Source organism: Xiphophorus maculatus, chromosome 3 (assembly GCF_002775205.1).
Source record: "Xiphophorus maculatus strain JP 163 A chromosome 3, X_maculatus-5.0-male, whole genome shotgun sequence".
NCBI classification, from domain to species: domain Eukaryota; kingdom Metazoa; phylum Chordata; class Actinopteri; order Cyprinodontiformes; family Poeciliidae; genus Xiphophorus; species Xiphophorus maculatus.
The window spans coordinates 15,707,836-15,724,017 of NC_036445.1; the positions used below are offsets into that span (position 1 = coordinate 15,707,836).

At 38.8% G+C, this 16,182-nt stretch overlaps 2 protein-coding genes across 4 annotated transcripts in view; one reads left to right on the top strand and one right to left on the bottom strand.

The window, feature by feature from the left end:
* Positions 1 to 637: 637 nt before the first annotated feature.
* Positions 638 to 8,295, bottom strand: ccdc12 (coiled-coil domain containing 12). Its single transcript, XM_005804663.3, has 7 exons — positions 8,080 to 8,295; positions 5,662 to 5,735; positions 2,277 to 2,356; positions 2,134 to 2,195; positions 2,017 to 2,051; positions 1,479 to 1,555; positions 638 to 991 (listed from the first exon to the last, which is right to left on the bottom strand). The coding sequence occupies exons 1-7, from the start codon at positions 8,278 to 8,280 to the stop codon at positions 912 to 914; spliced, it is 609 nt and encodes a 202-aa protein (XP_005804720.2). The 5' UTR covers positions 8,281 to 8,295; the 3' UTR covers positions 638 to 911.
* Positions 8,296 to 10,286: 1,991 nt separating this feature from the next.
* Positions 10,287 to 16,182, top strand: part of nbeal2 (neurobeachin like 2) — a 53,526-nt gene continuing 47,630 nt past the window's right edge. For all 3 annotated transcript variants that reach the window (XM_014470845.2, XM_023330890.1, XM_023330892.1), the window contains exon 1: positions 10,287 to 10,605. In XM_014470845.2, coding sequence (XP_014326331.1) covers positions 10,531 to 10,605 — 75 coding nt within the window. In that variant the 5' untranslated portion in view covers positions 10,287 to 10,530. The remainder of the gene's footprint in view (positions 10,606 to 16,182) is intronic.

Consider the following 16,182-nt stretch of genomic DNA (forward strand, 5'->3'; position numbering starts at 1 on the left):
TTTTCATTATAGTTGTGTCTACGTTTTTTGTATCAATATTCTTATTTTATTGTATATTTACTTTTAAACAAGGGAATGTTATAATTCTTGTTTTTTTCTCAATTTAAAATTTTTTTTATATGTATAAACAATATTTTTAATGTTAGACATTTTTCATCAGGTATTAAACAGAAGCTGGAAAAACTGAAAAGATGAATGGATGGATAAACAGACGTATGATCAAGTTCAGTTATTTACTGGCTGGATGGACACAGATGGATGAATGAAGATGGACAGATCAACAGAAGAATGAATGGAAAATAAAGATGAAAGGAAGAATGGATGGCAGAAGATGAATGAATACATAAATGAATAGGCAGATTAATGAAATCATAGATTAATGAAAGAATGGACAGATAGATGGATTCTAGGATAATTAAACTTTTCTCTGTAAATAATTTAATTAACCAGCATAAAAGCGGTCAGGTTGGAATGAATCAGTGTGAGTCAGATCTCTAACACACAATGGAAGACAGAGGATGAATGAAGCCTAAAAATAACATTTTCCTTTCTGCTCTTCTTCCTTCTTATTCATTTAGACTTTGGGAGAAGTGCGAACTCAAGTCTTTGCTTACAAACTGATGTTTTAATCCAAATATCTTCTATAGTAGCTTTATTTATTTAACAAGGAAATTCAGACATTTTTTAAAAAAAAAAAACAGCCATTTTATTTTAAATGTTTAAAAATATATATATATAAAACACACCTTCACAAACCACATATGAAACACATGACTCATAGGAAGGTGAGGAAAAAAACACATCCAACCGTCTCCTCTGCAGGATGAAACCAATATGTACAGCTCACATTTGAAAGCACAGTGAACTGAGGCCGTTCCTGTTTCTGTCAGTTTCCCCGTTACATCACGTATTCAGTCCGAGTCTCCCTCCTCCACTCCCACAGCTCCCACCGCTGCAGCCAGCTCCTCCTCACTGCCTCGCAGCCGATCCCCTGGACAGAAACACACAACACAAACAATCCCTCACAAAAACATCAGACCACAGGTCCAATAAAACCCAGTGTAGTTATGCTTTTTTTATGAGATGATGAGTAGATAAGCAGAATTTCGTCATCTGTTTGAATTTAAAACTAGAAAATATTTATTTGCATCAACAGTATCTCAGCTATTGTAGCACATGCTAACTCAAAACATGTCCTCTTGAAGCGTTTTAAGTATAAGTGAGAAGTGTTGTATTTAAAATACTGGAAAATTAAAAATCCGTATCGTTTTTCCCTGGCAGAACCCAACTATTTTTGGACTGCTGCTCACTTATCAGGTGGAATCAGACATCTGAGGTTATCAGAGTCCTTCAAATCAAGCCCCCATAACATCTGGGAGTCACAGAGCAATTAGCCTAATAATTCACAGTCCTCCCAAACATGGTTATCTTTGCAACATCCTGCGATAAAGAGCGCAAACAAAGTGGTTGATACTAACGGATGAGCTCAGCGATGGCTCTCTGTGTTCGCCTCTCCAGCTTTTCCAGTTTCTTTGCCACATCACGCTTCAGATCCCTGATGATTAAAAAATGAAAAACACATGGTGAGTTCTTGATAAATTCTTCTAATATAGTTTCTTTTCCATTTTATCGTTTAAATTTGACCACAAATGACAATTTTAGGCAATAATATTCTGATACCTCTAAAGAAATTAGATTGCAACCCATTGTCTACAAATCCATGTACAGAAAACAAGAAGAAGAAAGTGCAAGACACTTTCAGACAAGACAAGACAATAACAGAAATGCTTGTGCTGAATGTAAAACAGCCTTTATAATGGAAAACTAATACAGTACTCCCACGGTGATGGCGGCATCATGCTGCAGGGATACTTTTTACGTATAGCTCATAAAATTCTAGTAAAACACAATGAGGTTTATGATTACAATTGGACAAAATGTGAAAAGTTTCAACAGCTATGACTATCTTAGTAGATATTGTACAACCTTGATTCAAAACTTTGAAATGGAGCTTACCAGTCTGGTTTTCTTGGTGCAAGATTGGCCAAATCCTAAAGGCAGAAATAAGGTAAATTAGACAACTTAAAATGCTTTATTAATGTAAAATAGATCCAAACGAAAGTAAGTATTCACCACTTCTTCGATTATGGGCTCAGGATTTGCTGCCTCCAACTGATCTTTTACTTTATCTTCCACTGCAACCAAAGAACATGATCAGTTTCAGCACAACTCATTTCTGCAGCACCAAAGGCTTGTTTTCAATCCAAAAGTCTCACCTGAAGCTGGTTTGGCTTTAGGTACCTGCCTCTCCTTCAGCTCTTCATCTTCCGGAGTGTAATTCCTCAGTTTCAGCTCTCTGAAAACAGAACCCCCCCCCCCAGAACTTTAGTGGACATATTTACAAATGTGACGATCCAGCAGGTGGCAGTGTAGGCAAATTAAAGAACATAAAAGATCATCTGAAATCCCCACACAGCTGCACATCTAATGTCTAAAAAAGGGGTGGTAAGAGTATAATGTCCCCATTTATACCAGCAAGCTTTTCTGATTAACATGTTCCACCTGCTCCTGGGCACGGAGGGCAGAAAACAGCTGAGGAATTCTTCCCTTAATGCAGAACGGCCGCGTCTTTCATCACAGCTCCACACAGAGGGATTCTTGGCGAGCTTAGCCGACGTCTCTGGCGGATCACACCGAGGGGTCCAGAGGCGGAGGTTAACAAGCACGGCACAACAGACTTATCAGCTGCTGAGAGCTTAGCGTGGATTTGGGATGAAGCTTGACACGCTGCGCTCTTGATAGATCCATCACACTCCTTCTGTCGGACGGCCCAATGCCTTGTATGGGTACGGGTGAAAAAGCTAGCTGGGATCCTGCTGCTCTCGGCTGACAGAGAGCAGCAGGATCCCACAGGCCTAAACACGCGTGTTTGCATAAACACGTGCCTGCGTTTATGCAAACGTGTGTGTGCAGATCAGATGCTTACGATGCTGGTTCAGTGGTAGAAAAATGTAAACTTTATTTTAATTGTTAAAACAACCAAAATATGACTGAGTAAAGCACTGTCACTTTAATAATAATAAAAATGTCTTATGCAAGCCAGCATGATCAAACACTTCCCTTGCATTAAGTAGACTACATGTAACCCAGCTTTCTTTATCCCAACGTTAGATCACATCTTTCTACAACTGACCAGGGATCAGCTGGGTACATGTATTCAGCTATGGCTCCAACACCTTTTCTATCATACTGCTTGTAATGATGGATCAAAGTAAAAGAAAATTTTCTGCAACTTTATTACACAGAGTAGGACAGTGCTCCCCTCCCACACCTGTTGCTGCCAAAGTTGACTGGAGCTTAAATCGTTGTTTGAATATTGTCCCCTAAAACTCTACAACTGTGTGTGGAAACAAAAATGCAAATGACATATTAGATAAAATTTTATAACCCGATCCCAATGAATGGAGGGATAACCAGAGGACTGGGAAAACTGGATTTTAATATTCATCCAGCCGTGGTGTCTGGCTATCAAAGAAAGGCGCATGGAGGTAGCTGGTCAAAGAAGGAAGCCTAACATTTACCCAGCAACACTCTTCAGCTGGTTCTGGGAGATCTTGAGAAACGGCAAACCAGGACAAACACAAACTTATTCCAGTGAGTTCTGGGTCGAGCATGGGGACTCCTTCTGGTGGGACATGCCTGGAAAATCTCCAAAGGGTTGGGTCCAGGAAGTATCCCGACAGAAGCAACTCTACTGATGTTGTTCCAGACGAGCAGCAGCTCTACTCCGAGTTCCTCACATTTTGCTATGGCTGAGGCAAAGAGATCAGGCTCATTTCAAACACTTCTAAACAGAACCTGGATCTTTTCGTCTTTAGTCATAGAAACATCATGACAGAAAATATTTTGCAGTTTTAAAACGTTTTTTAAAACCTCAACGTATCTGGTGAAATGAAAAATGGACTGAACTTGTATAACGCTTTTCCAATCATTTTGACCACTCAAAGCGCTTCACACTAGTCACATTCACCCACTCACCCCCACAAACACTCACACTTATACACCGATACGCAGATCGGTAGGCAGTTTGGGGTTAAGTGCCTTGCCCAGGGGCACATTGATATGTGGCAGGAGGAAGCTGGAATCGAACCTACAACCTTCCGATCACTGACTAAATTTCATTCTCATCTCTGTGGAGAGGAGCTTAGATAATTCCAACAATTTCAATAGGTAAATGCAAATTCTTGCATTTATTTTGATGAACCTGCAAATGGAAACCTGAACCTTTTAGTGTGCTGCTGAAGGTCAGAAGGTCGTCAACATTGTTAAGAATCACCCTGTTGTGTCCATTAATATTTAAGCAGAATTTTACACCATCTCCATCACTATTAACTCCTTTTTTCCTCCCACACCTGAAAATAAACACGCAGCAAGAGATCCAGGGAAAAATTATGTTTCAACTGCCTCCATGAGCAGAACAAAGAACAGGACGGACAATAGGTGTGTAAATCTTCTGCCCTCAAAGCTTTTTTTTTTGTCATTAGCCGTCACCAAGTTCAAATGCTTCTAAACGCTGAGGGGTGTGTTTACACATTTCCACCTCAAGCAGACAGTGGCATCAAAGTGAAACAAAGTGATAAATTTGGAGCATGAGCTGAGAGGGGCTCTCTCTAAATGTTCTGAGAAAACTCTTGCTGAGGAGGAAGGGCAGCAGGAGTACTCAACTGTTTACAATAATATCAGGCCAGCATATACTCAGCTACTTTACTTTAACACACAACACGGCAAGCATGAACATGAAGCAAAAGATTTCAAAGGCGTTCAAAGTTCTTTGAATGTAATTCGTCAACTCGAGGAACTTGGAATCTGCTTGCCCATCTTTCTCAATAAAAGAACTGAAGTTTTAGCCACACCTAACATGATGCAACAGGAAAAGCTGCAAGGCATAGTTGGTGCATCTTGTGGATTAGACTTGGAACAAAATGTTAGAAAACAAAGAGATAGAAACCTCGAAGGGACAAGAAGAATTTCTTTTTTCCAAACCAACCTGCTTTCGCAACTCGATCTCCTATGAAACTTTAATGCTGATAGCAAGATACATTACACTCACAGCACATTGCAGACCAGTGTCAGTGTTTGCAAAACACAGTTCTGAAACCCCAGAATATACTTGACACTCTTTACACCCAAACGCTAAAGATGTTTGTAAGCCCTGAGGCTATTTTCACCCTGGTAGAGAGACCTGTCCTGTCGGACTGGAGGAAAAGCTGCGGCACTCCTTCAGGTGCCTTTAGAACAAAGTCATTAAATGTAAACAATGGAGAAAAAAAAGGTCCTGTAGGACAGGAAAGATGGCTGCTCCCTCCTACCAACTGCTAATATGAAGTTGAGCGAGCTGCACAATATTTGAGCTGCTAATGGCACCAGGCTGTGTGTAAGCCCAGTGTAAACATCCAATCTCACAACCTGCACACACAGACAGACATGCAGTGGTGAGGCGATTAAAGCGCAGATAAATGCTCTGATCTTGCACATCAAGTTTAGTTTCAGTTCCGTTTGTGTCTAAACTGTAGAGTAAGAAGAAGAAAACACTGAAGAAAGATCAATATGCAAACAAAACAAACAAATCATGAGCATCTCTGCAGAGCAAGGAGATCCAACCTGTGCTTTTCTTCAGGAGTCTCCTCTAGTGTCGCCTTTTTGCTCTCTGGTTCTTCATCTTCCTGCTCATGTCCCTGCAGACACATCAGCACAGTAGGACCACTTTAGCAAATAGCATAACAGCAAAAAGGGAAATAAGAATCACTGCATTCAGCCATGAAAAAATAAGACACTTATTTTTTTAAAGAACATATGAATCACCCTAAATTAGGTCTGTCACAGGAGACCCACAGACCATCATTTGCATAGACAAACATAATTCTGAGTGTTTGTAATGTCCTGTGATTTGGGAGTCAAATAACACATTTACATTTTGAACTTCGTTGCTTAAAGAGCTGACCTGTTCAGAAGTTTCTGAGTTAAAAAAAAAAAAATTATTAATCTGGAAATTTGGATGTTTTTTGTACTGGCGGGCAAAAAAGGAAATGTATTGCCTGCACAAAATCTATCCGCATGTAATCTAGTGAGACAAATTACAAAACTCATTTGCAAAAATTATAAAGCATGCCCCCTCCACCTCTCAAATGTATTGACCTAAATTTAAAAGTTTGCAAGAAAGGAAATCAAACCCCTCCCAGGCTCTATTTTCCTGAAGAGGCTTCCTGTCCACCTGCTTGAACAATTCAGGGCAGTGACGTATAATTCAAGTGCAGCACAGAAGGACAACAACTGCAGACTGGAGGAAACATTTATCAACCATTGCAATATCACAGGATCTTATGAAAAGAGAGGATGAGGAGGGGCTGGGTGGCACATTGAACAAGGTCTCTGCAAAAATCCCTTTGTAAAACATGTAGACGACCATAGTGGAGCAAAATACTGTAACTGTCAAATGTTGCAACACAGACTGCAACCCCAATGAGGAACTGGAAATCATCTTTGCTTCAAACAGATCCCACTCAGAGGTAAAGTGGATAAAATATTAAGCCCACCCAGTGAAGTGAACAGAGAACAAGTCTCCGTGGTTACTTCTGCTACCGACCATTTACCTCTGGAGGTGGATCAGGATCTAGAAATACAATCACACCTACTTATTCTGCTTAAAGTTGCAGGTCTGAAAACTAGTAACATCTAGCAGTTGTTGCAACTCGTAACTTGGCTGAGAGCCTCTAAGCTGTTACTCTAAAACCAAACATTAAAGCTCAAATGCATGTTGTGTATGCATTTATGATTATAAAATAGAATGCATTCTAGAAATGCATATAAACTGTTTACTACTACAGCCATATTAGATTTGAATATTAGGTTTGTGACTAAATCTTGTCCTTTATTCTTGGAATGACTTATTGTCCTGTTGATATTTCTAACGCAATATTTTATGTTTTAATTCAAATATGCAAAATAAATGGGAAAGATTGTTATAATTATAGCAATGATTATTATTTTCTATGTTGTTGTTTTTCTGGGAAGACATAGATAAATGCCAATAGTGCAACTCATGTTGTGAGCACAGTGGTAACTGGAAAATTGAATTGATTTTATGAATTGATCAAGTTTTCTGTTTAAAAAGAAATAATTTTGGAAAATCTGGATTTTTATTTTTTTTTCACCAATCCATTCTTTGGGGTTTTGTAATTCAGAGTGATGTCAGCTCGCCCAGGGCGTTTTACAAACATGTGCTACAGGTGGTATTAATTTTTCACTCAAAATTCAAGTTTACTTTCAGAAGGGGTCATTGAAATAAAAGCAGATTTAGCCATTTATACTGACACTACATACATCCAGGTAGAATACAATTACAAATATGTTGACTTCTAAAGGAAACTTGTTGTATTAGATTTTATTTAGGGTATTGAGTAAAGGGAGATGGGAAAAACTGCTTGCCTCATAGATTTTTATTTCCAAAACAAAAACACAAGGGACTGTCCTAACTAAATCTTTGCAGTCTGGTATTAAATGAACGATGTAATAGGACCTGTCACAAATTTAATGTGATCAAATACACCGTGTAACTTCATCTACTGGAGTTTCATCTGATCTTTCTCAAGCGAACATCAGGTTTTCAATGTTGTGGCTGAAAAACGTTAATATGGGTGCAACATAAAGCAATGTGCACGAACAAATCAACCTTGAAGTTCAGTCTAATCATGAAGCATATAGAGGTAAGAACATACAACATTTAGCCTAGCTAATCAGCACTGCAAAAAATAAATAAATAAATAAAATATGCCACACAACGGCGATTACAAAATCAAATTTGACTTGAATTCATCTCAATTTAATATCTAAACAACTATACAAACACATACACAACGTATTTGACTAAAATTGGATAATTTTTCCAATTCCTCGCCTCAACTCATTGGCTAACGTTAGCCTGAAGCTAAGTTTGTTAACGTTACCTAGCTTAAAAAAATACGACTTTCTTAACCGTGTTCAAATTCTCAAATATTATTCCAAGCTAGAAGAGGGACTTACGTGACGTTTTTTATCCCTCAGCGCTTTGAGTCTCTCTTTTCTCTTCAGCGCCTGCTCCTGAAGCGACCCGACGTTTTTCTCCATGTTTATCTCTCCACACGCCGCTCGACTCCCTCTGACATCCATTAACAGACCCTGCTGCAGCAGGGCGTAAAGTCGCGCGTCGAGCGCTTCAACTTGGATGGTCTGTTGCCTGCTCATGTGATTTTGTTTTGAAAACAAATGTGCCCCCAATTAACAATGAAACCATTGTAATTTTTTGCATCTATGTAAAATAACAAAAAAGGTATTGTCTTGAAAATTAAAAAAAAAAAAACACACATTTATTAATGTATTGCTACATATAATATTTGCATTTGTAATATTTTGCGTAGATGACAAGTTATTTTTCTCAAATTATTTATTATTCAATTACATTTTACACATGCTCTATATATGGGTTCAAGTTCATGTAAGCAAATATTACCGCCTCACTGTAACGTTTGCTGATGGTCACAGTGTCAGGTCTTGTTTAGGAATGTAGGCCATTGCCATAGTAATTCAGCTTCCTCAAGCTGCACTGGGTCCGTGGTTCTGGTGATTAACATTAGCGTGTCACAACCCAACCCTGTCATGGTGATGTTGAAAAACCTAGAAAGATAACCTCAGGGAAAGAAACAAGCTCAAGGTCAGTCAGTAAATAAATAAACTCCAGTTCCAAATGAGATTCACAGTTTAACAAAAGCTGAATATCAAAATAAAATAATATAGTACATTTTAGTTATCTTGGGTATGTTCCATGGGTCACTACTCTAAATGTGTTGCACAAGCAACACAAAGAAACGGTTCAATAAAGCCACTGAACGATGCTCTAGTCAGAAAAAGAAAACAAACTTATGCAAAAATTTGTTTTCTTTTTTTACAAATATAAACCTGAAAGGTGTGGCATGCTTTTTTAACCATCTCCTCTGACCTAATACATTGTGCAACTACCTTTTGCTACAATTAAAGCTACAAAGCTTTTGCTTTATGCCTCTACCAGTGCTGAACATTTAGAAGTGATGTCTTTTCCCGTTTTCTTCCCTCTTTGCAATTACTTGCAAGGAAAGTATTTTGTAAACAAGACAAAGATATGGTTTTAGCTAAACTATGGATTGTTGAGAGGGACTTAAAGTATTAGGCTTCTACCAATCATTCTGCATGTAGGTGAAAAAGATCATTCTAGACTCACATGACCTAAATACCTTCTTCTAAAAGTCTGAAATTTGTATGCCTTCTTTAACATGTTTTTTTTCTTCTCCACACAATTTTGCAGAGTGCAGTAGTAATTATGCTATTCGCAGATTTCATTTGGGGGTATCAGAGTAATGGGGGTTGATTTCAAACACATGCCACACTTTTCAGAATTTAAAAATAAAACATTTTCAGAATGTGTCATCTCCTTCTACTTCACTTTGTGTTAGTCTTCCACAGATTTGTTGTGACCTCCTACTATTTGTTAAAAATAAAATGGACCCTCTACCTAATCCTTTAAAACCTTATAGGTTTTAATTTCAGTATTCATCCTTTAGCAGTGCATGACAATTATGTCTTTGTTTCTTCATTTTTATTTCTAGATACATTTATGAATGGCCTTTTATTCCCAAAAACGTCTGCTGTTTATTACAGTCTTGTTTAATACAACATAATAAGCAACAAGGAACCATTACAAGTTGATAATGGAGTCTGAAGTTCAGCTGTCGGTTCTTTATTGTGCCAAAACACACGTTCCTCGGCCTGGAAAAATGGCCCTGATTCTCTACTGTAAAGAATTTGCTTTTAGATTTCTATTTTCCTTTTTTGAACAGGTAGACTTGTCTGCTGCTGATGTTTGGCAGCGTCTGGCTAAGCCCGTGTTTATTTGTGCATGTGTCTTTAAGAATATCAGTCTACCTGTGAGCATGATCTCCAGTCAACTTCCCAGTGAATTTATGGTCTTGTTAACAGTAGTTGATGATCAGTCGCTTCTTGTCCGCCCTCTGAAAGCAGCTGATCCCAAAACGGGCAGCGCTGCCGTTTCTGAGTCCCGAGTGGATGGCATCTCTCGCTTCTTCCGTGGGAGCCCTCTCCAGCAGGATCCATACAGCGACAAGCTCGCTGTGACTGCGGACATACATGGGTGTTTCTCCGGGCGTGTATTTCCACGCATTTTCCTCCCCTGTGCTTGCACAGTTTCGGCAAGTGTTCGAATCAGCGACTTGGTGTTTTGTTTTTTTGTTTTTTCTCCGCGTTTTCTGATAACTTTGCATTTGGACACTGACAGCTCTTTTTCAATATTTATTCTTATCATTCGGATTTGTGTACCTCTGTTGGATATTTGCAGGAATGGTTGGCAGGAGCGCGCCGCGTCCCCCTGCCTTTAGGAAGCAACTTCAGCCAGACGCCGCTCGCACGATTCTTTGAAAGAAAAAGAGAAACATACACGAGGAGGTGATGAGCAACCACAGAGGCGGCGGAATGGCATCGAAGGAAAGGCTGTACGAGCTGTGGATGTTGTATTACACAAAGGTGAGTGCGAGTGCGGAAGAGCCGACGATGACACCTGTTGTTGTTGCTCCTCTGCCCGAACTTCGGAGTTACTCAGAGCCGATAAACTCATAACAATCAGGCCTGTGAGCCCCAGGGTTAGTTGTCAGGCTTATAGGAGGAAATCGGTTCTTTTTCGCTTGCTCGCCTATAAACAGCGTTTATTTATCTGGTGTGACTTTGGTTGCGTTGTGTAAACCAAACAAGCATCGTGTGTCGTTTTCGTACATTTCCGAGACTTTTCACCTCTAGTCACGAAGAAACTGCTACTGAAACACATCTTAAAGTTAATTAGATCATGTACCTGCGATGCAGGTGTTTCTGGGACTACTTCCTGTTCCTGTTCCTACCTGGCTGCCTGTCTTCCTCGCTGAAGCATGTGTCATCAGTATGATAATGTTCTTAAAAACGGGATGCAATGACTATTTTTAATGGAATTTTGGTACCAACCAATTACTAGCTAAAATGTAAAGTTAGTTAGCCACAATGTAGCGTCAGTACATGATCTGATAATTCAGAGTTGCCAGTTGTAAAATATTACAACATATTAGCTTAGCAGAGTGAAGGGTGATAATTCAGTTTCCATATCATGGCTGAATGTGTTTTTCTGTAGTACTTGGAGATATTTCCCAACAGTCAAATTTGTACTTTTATTTGTAGAAGCCTTCTTTTTGCCAGCTGTCTGGCACCACGCAGCAACAAGTGGGGAGGGGCTGCACTGTGTTATACTATTCTCCATCACTCTAGCACTTCAGCAGCTTTCTGTGTGGATCTATGGATGTTTCCTCTGGTACTCCATGGATGTTAGGTTAATTGTTCTCTCTAAACTGCCTTCAGTTGTTAGTGTCTGCTCCCATACTTGTCCCATTTTGTCCTTGTGTTGCCTTGTGATAATGACTGCTGGAGATAGTTACCAGGACATGCCAACACCCCAATCCTGCTCGTAATAAGTTAGAATAGAAACTGATTAGATGGTATAACTTGGCACAGGTAATTAGCTCATGACTCATGGGGTTAACAGTTCATCAGGAACATTTACATCTGAAGTTAGAACTTGATCTTAACCAGTTTCTGAGTAAGAATTGAATGCTTGAGGAGATATATTCTTCAACCAGCCTCTAATTGGTAGCAATTAAGATCTGTCTCTGGTTCCCCTCTTTAATGAGATGACTCAACAAACTTGTGAAATATTGGTCTGTTGTACTGCAATTTTAAGCATGGCAGTAAGTATGACTGGAAAACCTTTACCCCAGTGGTAGTTGTTATAAAACGTTTGACAGCCACTGCATTTGTGGATAAATTAGGCATAGAGCCTGTTTAACTCCATAGTAGATCATCATTTATTACTCTAAACTCATGTTTATAAATTTTCTTGAAACCTAGATTCTGAATAATGATTACATCTCCGCTTAGCTTGGCTCTGAATGGGCAATGACTCATTTATTATTTCATGTCTTAGCAATCTGCTTCTTTGCCTGAGGATAGCCCTGTACTCTCTCTCTTTACAGCCTCTCTTCACAGCAGATCTGCAGTTTTGACAATTAAAGAAATTTCATTAAGACTCTTTTTGGGGCCTGCCATGCAAAGCAATGGCAGGAACCTATTGCTATTCTCCCAAGAAAAGTTTCTTTATTATTATTGGGGCCTGCCATGCAAAGCAATGGCAGGAACCTATTACTCTACACCCAACAAGCGTCTCTTTATTGGGGCCTGCCATGCAAAGCAATGGCAGGAACCTATTACTATTGTCGGAGAGAAGCGTCTCTTTAATATTCTTTATTCTTCCGTAACCGTTAATGCGGCTCGTACCGCTGGGTGCACACCTACAAATGAGGTATCAAAACGTGCAGAAAATTCACGCCATTGGAGCTATTACTTGTGGTGGGATTTGGGCTTAACGTGGCGACATAATTCGCAAAAAACTACGAAAAAAACCCCATTATAACTCAATGGGAAAAATCCTAGAAATACCCTATTTTTGAGGATTTGCTGTGTCGTCACAAATTCACCTAGAAATGCCATTCAAATTTCATTTTGTAGATACGTCTGTGATCTCTTCGAAAGTGAAGACGGCTCGTCGATACCAGTTACGGTTTGTCCACAATTTGCCTCTAAGCGACCCAAAGTTTCTCATTTTTCTTCAAATTAGAGTGACAGCCCATCTCGGTTCATATCTGGGCACAACATTTCTTTCTCTCATCACTGTAAATGCTCTGAGTGAGGTACAGATATGAATCTCGGGACGATCGCAGAAGACACATTGAACTGTCATACGCTTAAAACGCTTTTCGAATATGTATTACGGTTCCCGAACAAGAAGGATTTGTTTCCAATGCTTTTTTTCAGTAAAGTGTGTTTGCTCAAACACACTTGTGTGTTTGAGAGCTCAGAGCTCACAGCTCACACCTGCTGAGACCATTATTTACCATAGCAACGGAACTCAAGAGGCTATTGGCTGCTCATTAGGACTACAAAAACGCATCACTGTAGTTCTATCTACCCTCAGTTGAAACAGATCAGGACTGAGAACTGGCCTTTAGAACTACCTGCTGCTATCGGCTGTATATAACTGATTTAACTCAGTAACTGTTACACATGGGATTAGTTTTAAACTTTAAAATTAAGCATACTGAAAATTTCAAAATAAAAGCCTTGAATATTTTACATGACGTAATTGCTCTTTTTGGCCGTATATGACTTTTTCATCCAAAGCAATGTTACACATGGGATTAGTTCGGAACTTTAAAATGGAGCATAATAATAATTTCAAAATAAAAGCCTTGAATATTTTTACATCAGGTAATTGCTGTTTTTGGTCGTATATGACTTTTTCATCCAAAGCACTGTTACACATGGGATTAGTTTGGAACTTTAAAATGGAGCATAATAATAATTTCAAAATAAAAGCCCTGAATATTTTTACATCATGTAATTGCTCTTTTTGGCTTTATCTGACTTTTCCATCCAAAGCACTGTTACACATGGGATTAGTTTGGAACTTTAAAATTAAGCATACTGAAAATTTCAAAATAAAAGCCTTGAATATTTTACATGACGTAATTGCTCTTTTTGGCCGTATATGACTTTTTCATCCAAAGCACTGTTACACGTGGTATTAGTTTGGCCCTCTAAAATGAAGCATACTGAAAATTTCAAAATAAAAGCCTTGAATATTTTTACATCAGGTAATTGCTGTTTTTGGCTTTATGTGACTTTTTCATCCAAAGCACTCTTACACGTGGTATTAGTTTGGCCCTCTGAAATGAAGCATACTGAAAATTTCAAAATAAAAGCCTTGAATATTTTTACATCATGTAATTGCTTTTTTTGGCCGTATATGACTTTTTCATCCACAGCACTGTTACACATGGGATTAGTTTGGAACTTTAAAATGGAGCAAAGTAATAATTTCAAAATAAAAGCCTTGAATATTTTTACATCATGCAATTGCTGTTTTTGGCTTTGTATGACTTTTTCATCCAAAGCACTGTTACACATGGTATTAGTTTGGCCCTTTGAAATGAAGATTAACAAAAATTTCAAAATAAAAGCCTTGAATATTTTGACATCATGTAATTGCTCTTTTTGGCTTTATTTGACTTTTTCATCCAAAGCACTGTTACACATGGTATTAGTTTGGCCCTTTGAAATGAAGCATACTGAAAATTTCAAAATAAAAGCCTTGAATATTTTTACATGACGTAATTGCTCTTTTTGGCTTTATTTGACTTTTTCATCCAAAGCACTCTTACACGTGGTATTAGTTCAGAACTTTAAAATGAAGCATACTGAAATTTTCAAAATAAAAGCCTTGAATACTTTTACATCAGCTACTTGTGTTTTGAGCATTATATAACTATTTTAACCCAAGGACTATTACGCTTGGGATTAGTTTGGCCCTTTGAAATGAAGTTTAACAAAACTTCCAAAATAAAAGCCTCGACAACATTTTAAATCGTACCGAACGGTGCACGTCCGCCTCGCTTAACGTTCTTGCGGTTCTCCGCGTGCCACTGATCACGTCGCGGCGTTCTTTGGCGTCGACGCCGATTTGTGGCGCGACGACGCCGGGCCCATGCCCGACGGGCGCGCCTCGGCAGGCCCCGGCTAAATTTCTTCCGAAATTTTCTAGTTATAATTCTTTATTTTTCTTCCGTCACCGTTAATGCGGCTCATACCGCTGGGTGCACACCTACAAATGAGGTATCAAAACGTGCAGAAAATTCACGCCATTGGAGCTATTATTTTTGGTGGGATTTGGGCTTAACGTGGCGACATAATTCGCAAAAAACTACGAAAAAAACCCCATTATAAGTCAATGGGAAAAATCCTGGAAATACCCTATTTTTGAGGATTTTCTGTGTCGTCACAAATTCACCTAGAAATGCCATTCAAATTTCATTTTGTAGATACGTCTGTGATCTCTTCAAAAGTGAAGACGGCTCGTCGATACCAGTTACGGTTTGTCCACAATTTGCCTCTAAGCGACCCAAAGTTTCTCATTTTTCCGAAAATTACAGTGCTTCTCTCGCTGATTAGAGTGAGAGATGAAGACAACTTTTTCAACCCAAATCATTTTTGAAATCGCCATCACGCCCACAAATATCGCACGATTAGTATCAAAATCGGTCCTGACATTGATACGCCTGTCTGCTCCGGTAAAATGTTTTCGAAATTTATCTAGACCGTACGGTTTTCTGTCACGGTGCTTCAGAGCAAAGTCATGCGACAGGATTTTCTGAGGCTGTCTGAGGCTCTCTCCCATGTATTTGAATAGAATTTCAGATCTGGGCACAACATTTCTTTCTCTCATCGCTGTAAATGTTCTGAGTGAGGTACAGATATGAATCTCGGGACTATCGCAGAAGACACATTGCCCTCTCATACGCTCGAAACGCTTTTCGAATATGTATTACGGTTCCCGAACAAGAAGGATTTGTTTCCAATGCTTTTTTGTCAGTAAAACGTGTTTGCTCAAACACACAATTGTGTGTTTGAGAGCTCAGAGCTCACACCCTGCTGAGACCATTATTTGCCATAGCAACGGATCTCAAGAGGCTATTGGCTGCTGGTTTGGACTACGAATACGCATCGCTGTAGTTCTATCTATCCTCAGTTGAAACAGATCAGGACTGAACTGGCCTTTAGAACTACCTGCTGCTATGGGCTGTATATAACTGATTTAACTCAGTAACTGTTACACATGGGATTAGTTTTGAACTTTAAAATGAAGCTTAACAAAAATTTCACAATAAAAGCCTTGAATATTTTTACATCATGTAATTGCTCTTTTTGGCTTTATTTGACTTTTTCATCCAAAGCACTGTTACACATGGTATTAGTTTGGCCCTTTGAAATGAAGCTTAACAAAAATTTCAAAATAAAAGCCTTGAATATTTTTACATCAGGAAATTGCTCTTTTGAGCTTTATATAACTGATTTAACCCAGCAATTGTTACACATGTGATTAGTGTGGCAATTTAAAATTAAGCTTGATGAAAATTTCAAAATAAAAGCCTTGAATATTTTTACATCAGGTAATTGCTGTTTTTGGCTTTA

What these genes read in the sequence shown, in the direction of transcription:
- ccdc12 (XM_005804663.3), bottom strand. Translation starts at nt 8,280, where the DNA reads ATGAGCAGGCAACAGACCATCCAAGTTGAAGCGCTCGACGCGCGACTT. An exon ending in ACTCCTGAAGAAAAGCACAG is followed by an intron (nt 2,357 to 5,661) that starts GTTGGATCTCCT and finishes TTCTGTTTTCAG; the next exon opens with AGAGCTGAAACTGAGGAATT. An exon ending in GCACCAAGAAAACCAGACTG is followed by an intron (nt 1,556 to 2,016) that starts GTAAGCTCCATT and finishes TTTAATCATCAG; the next exon opens with GGATCTGAAGCGTGATGTGG.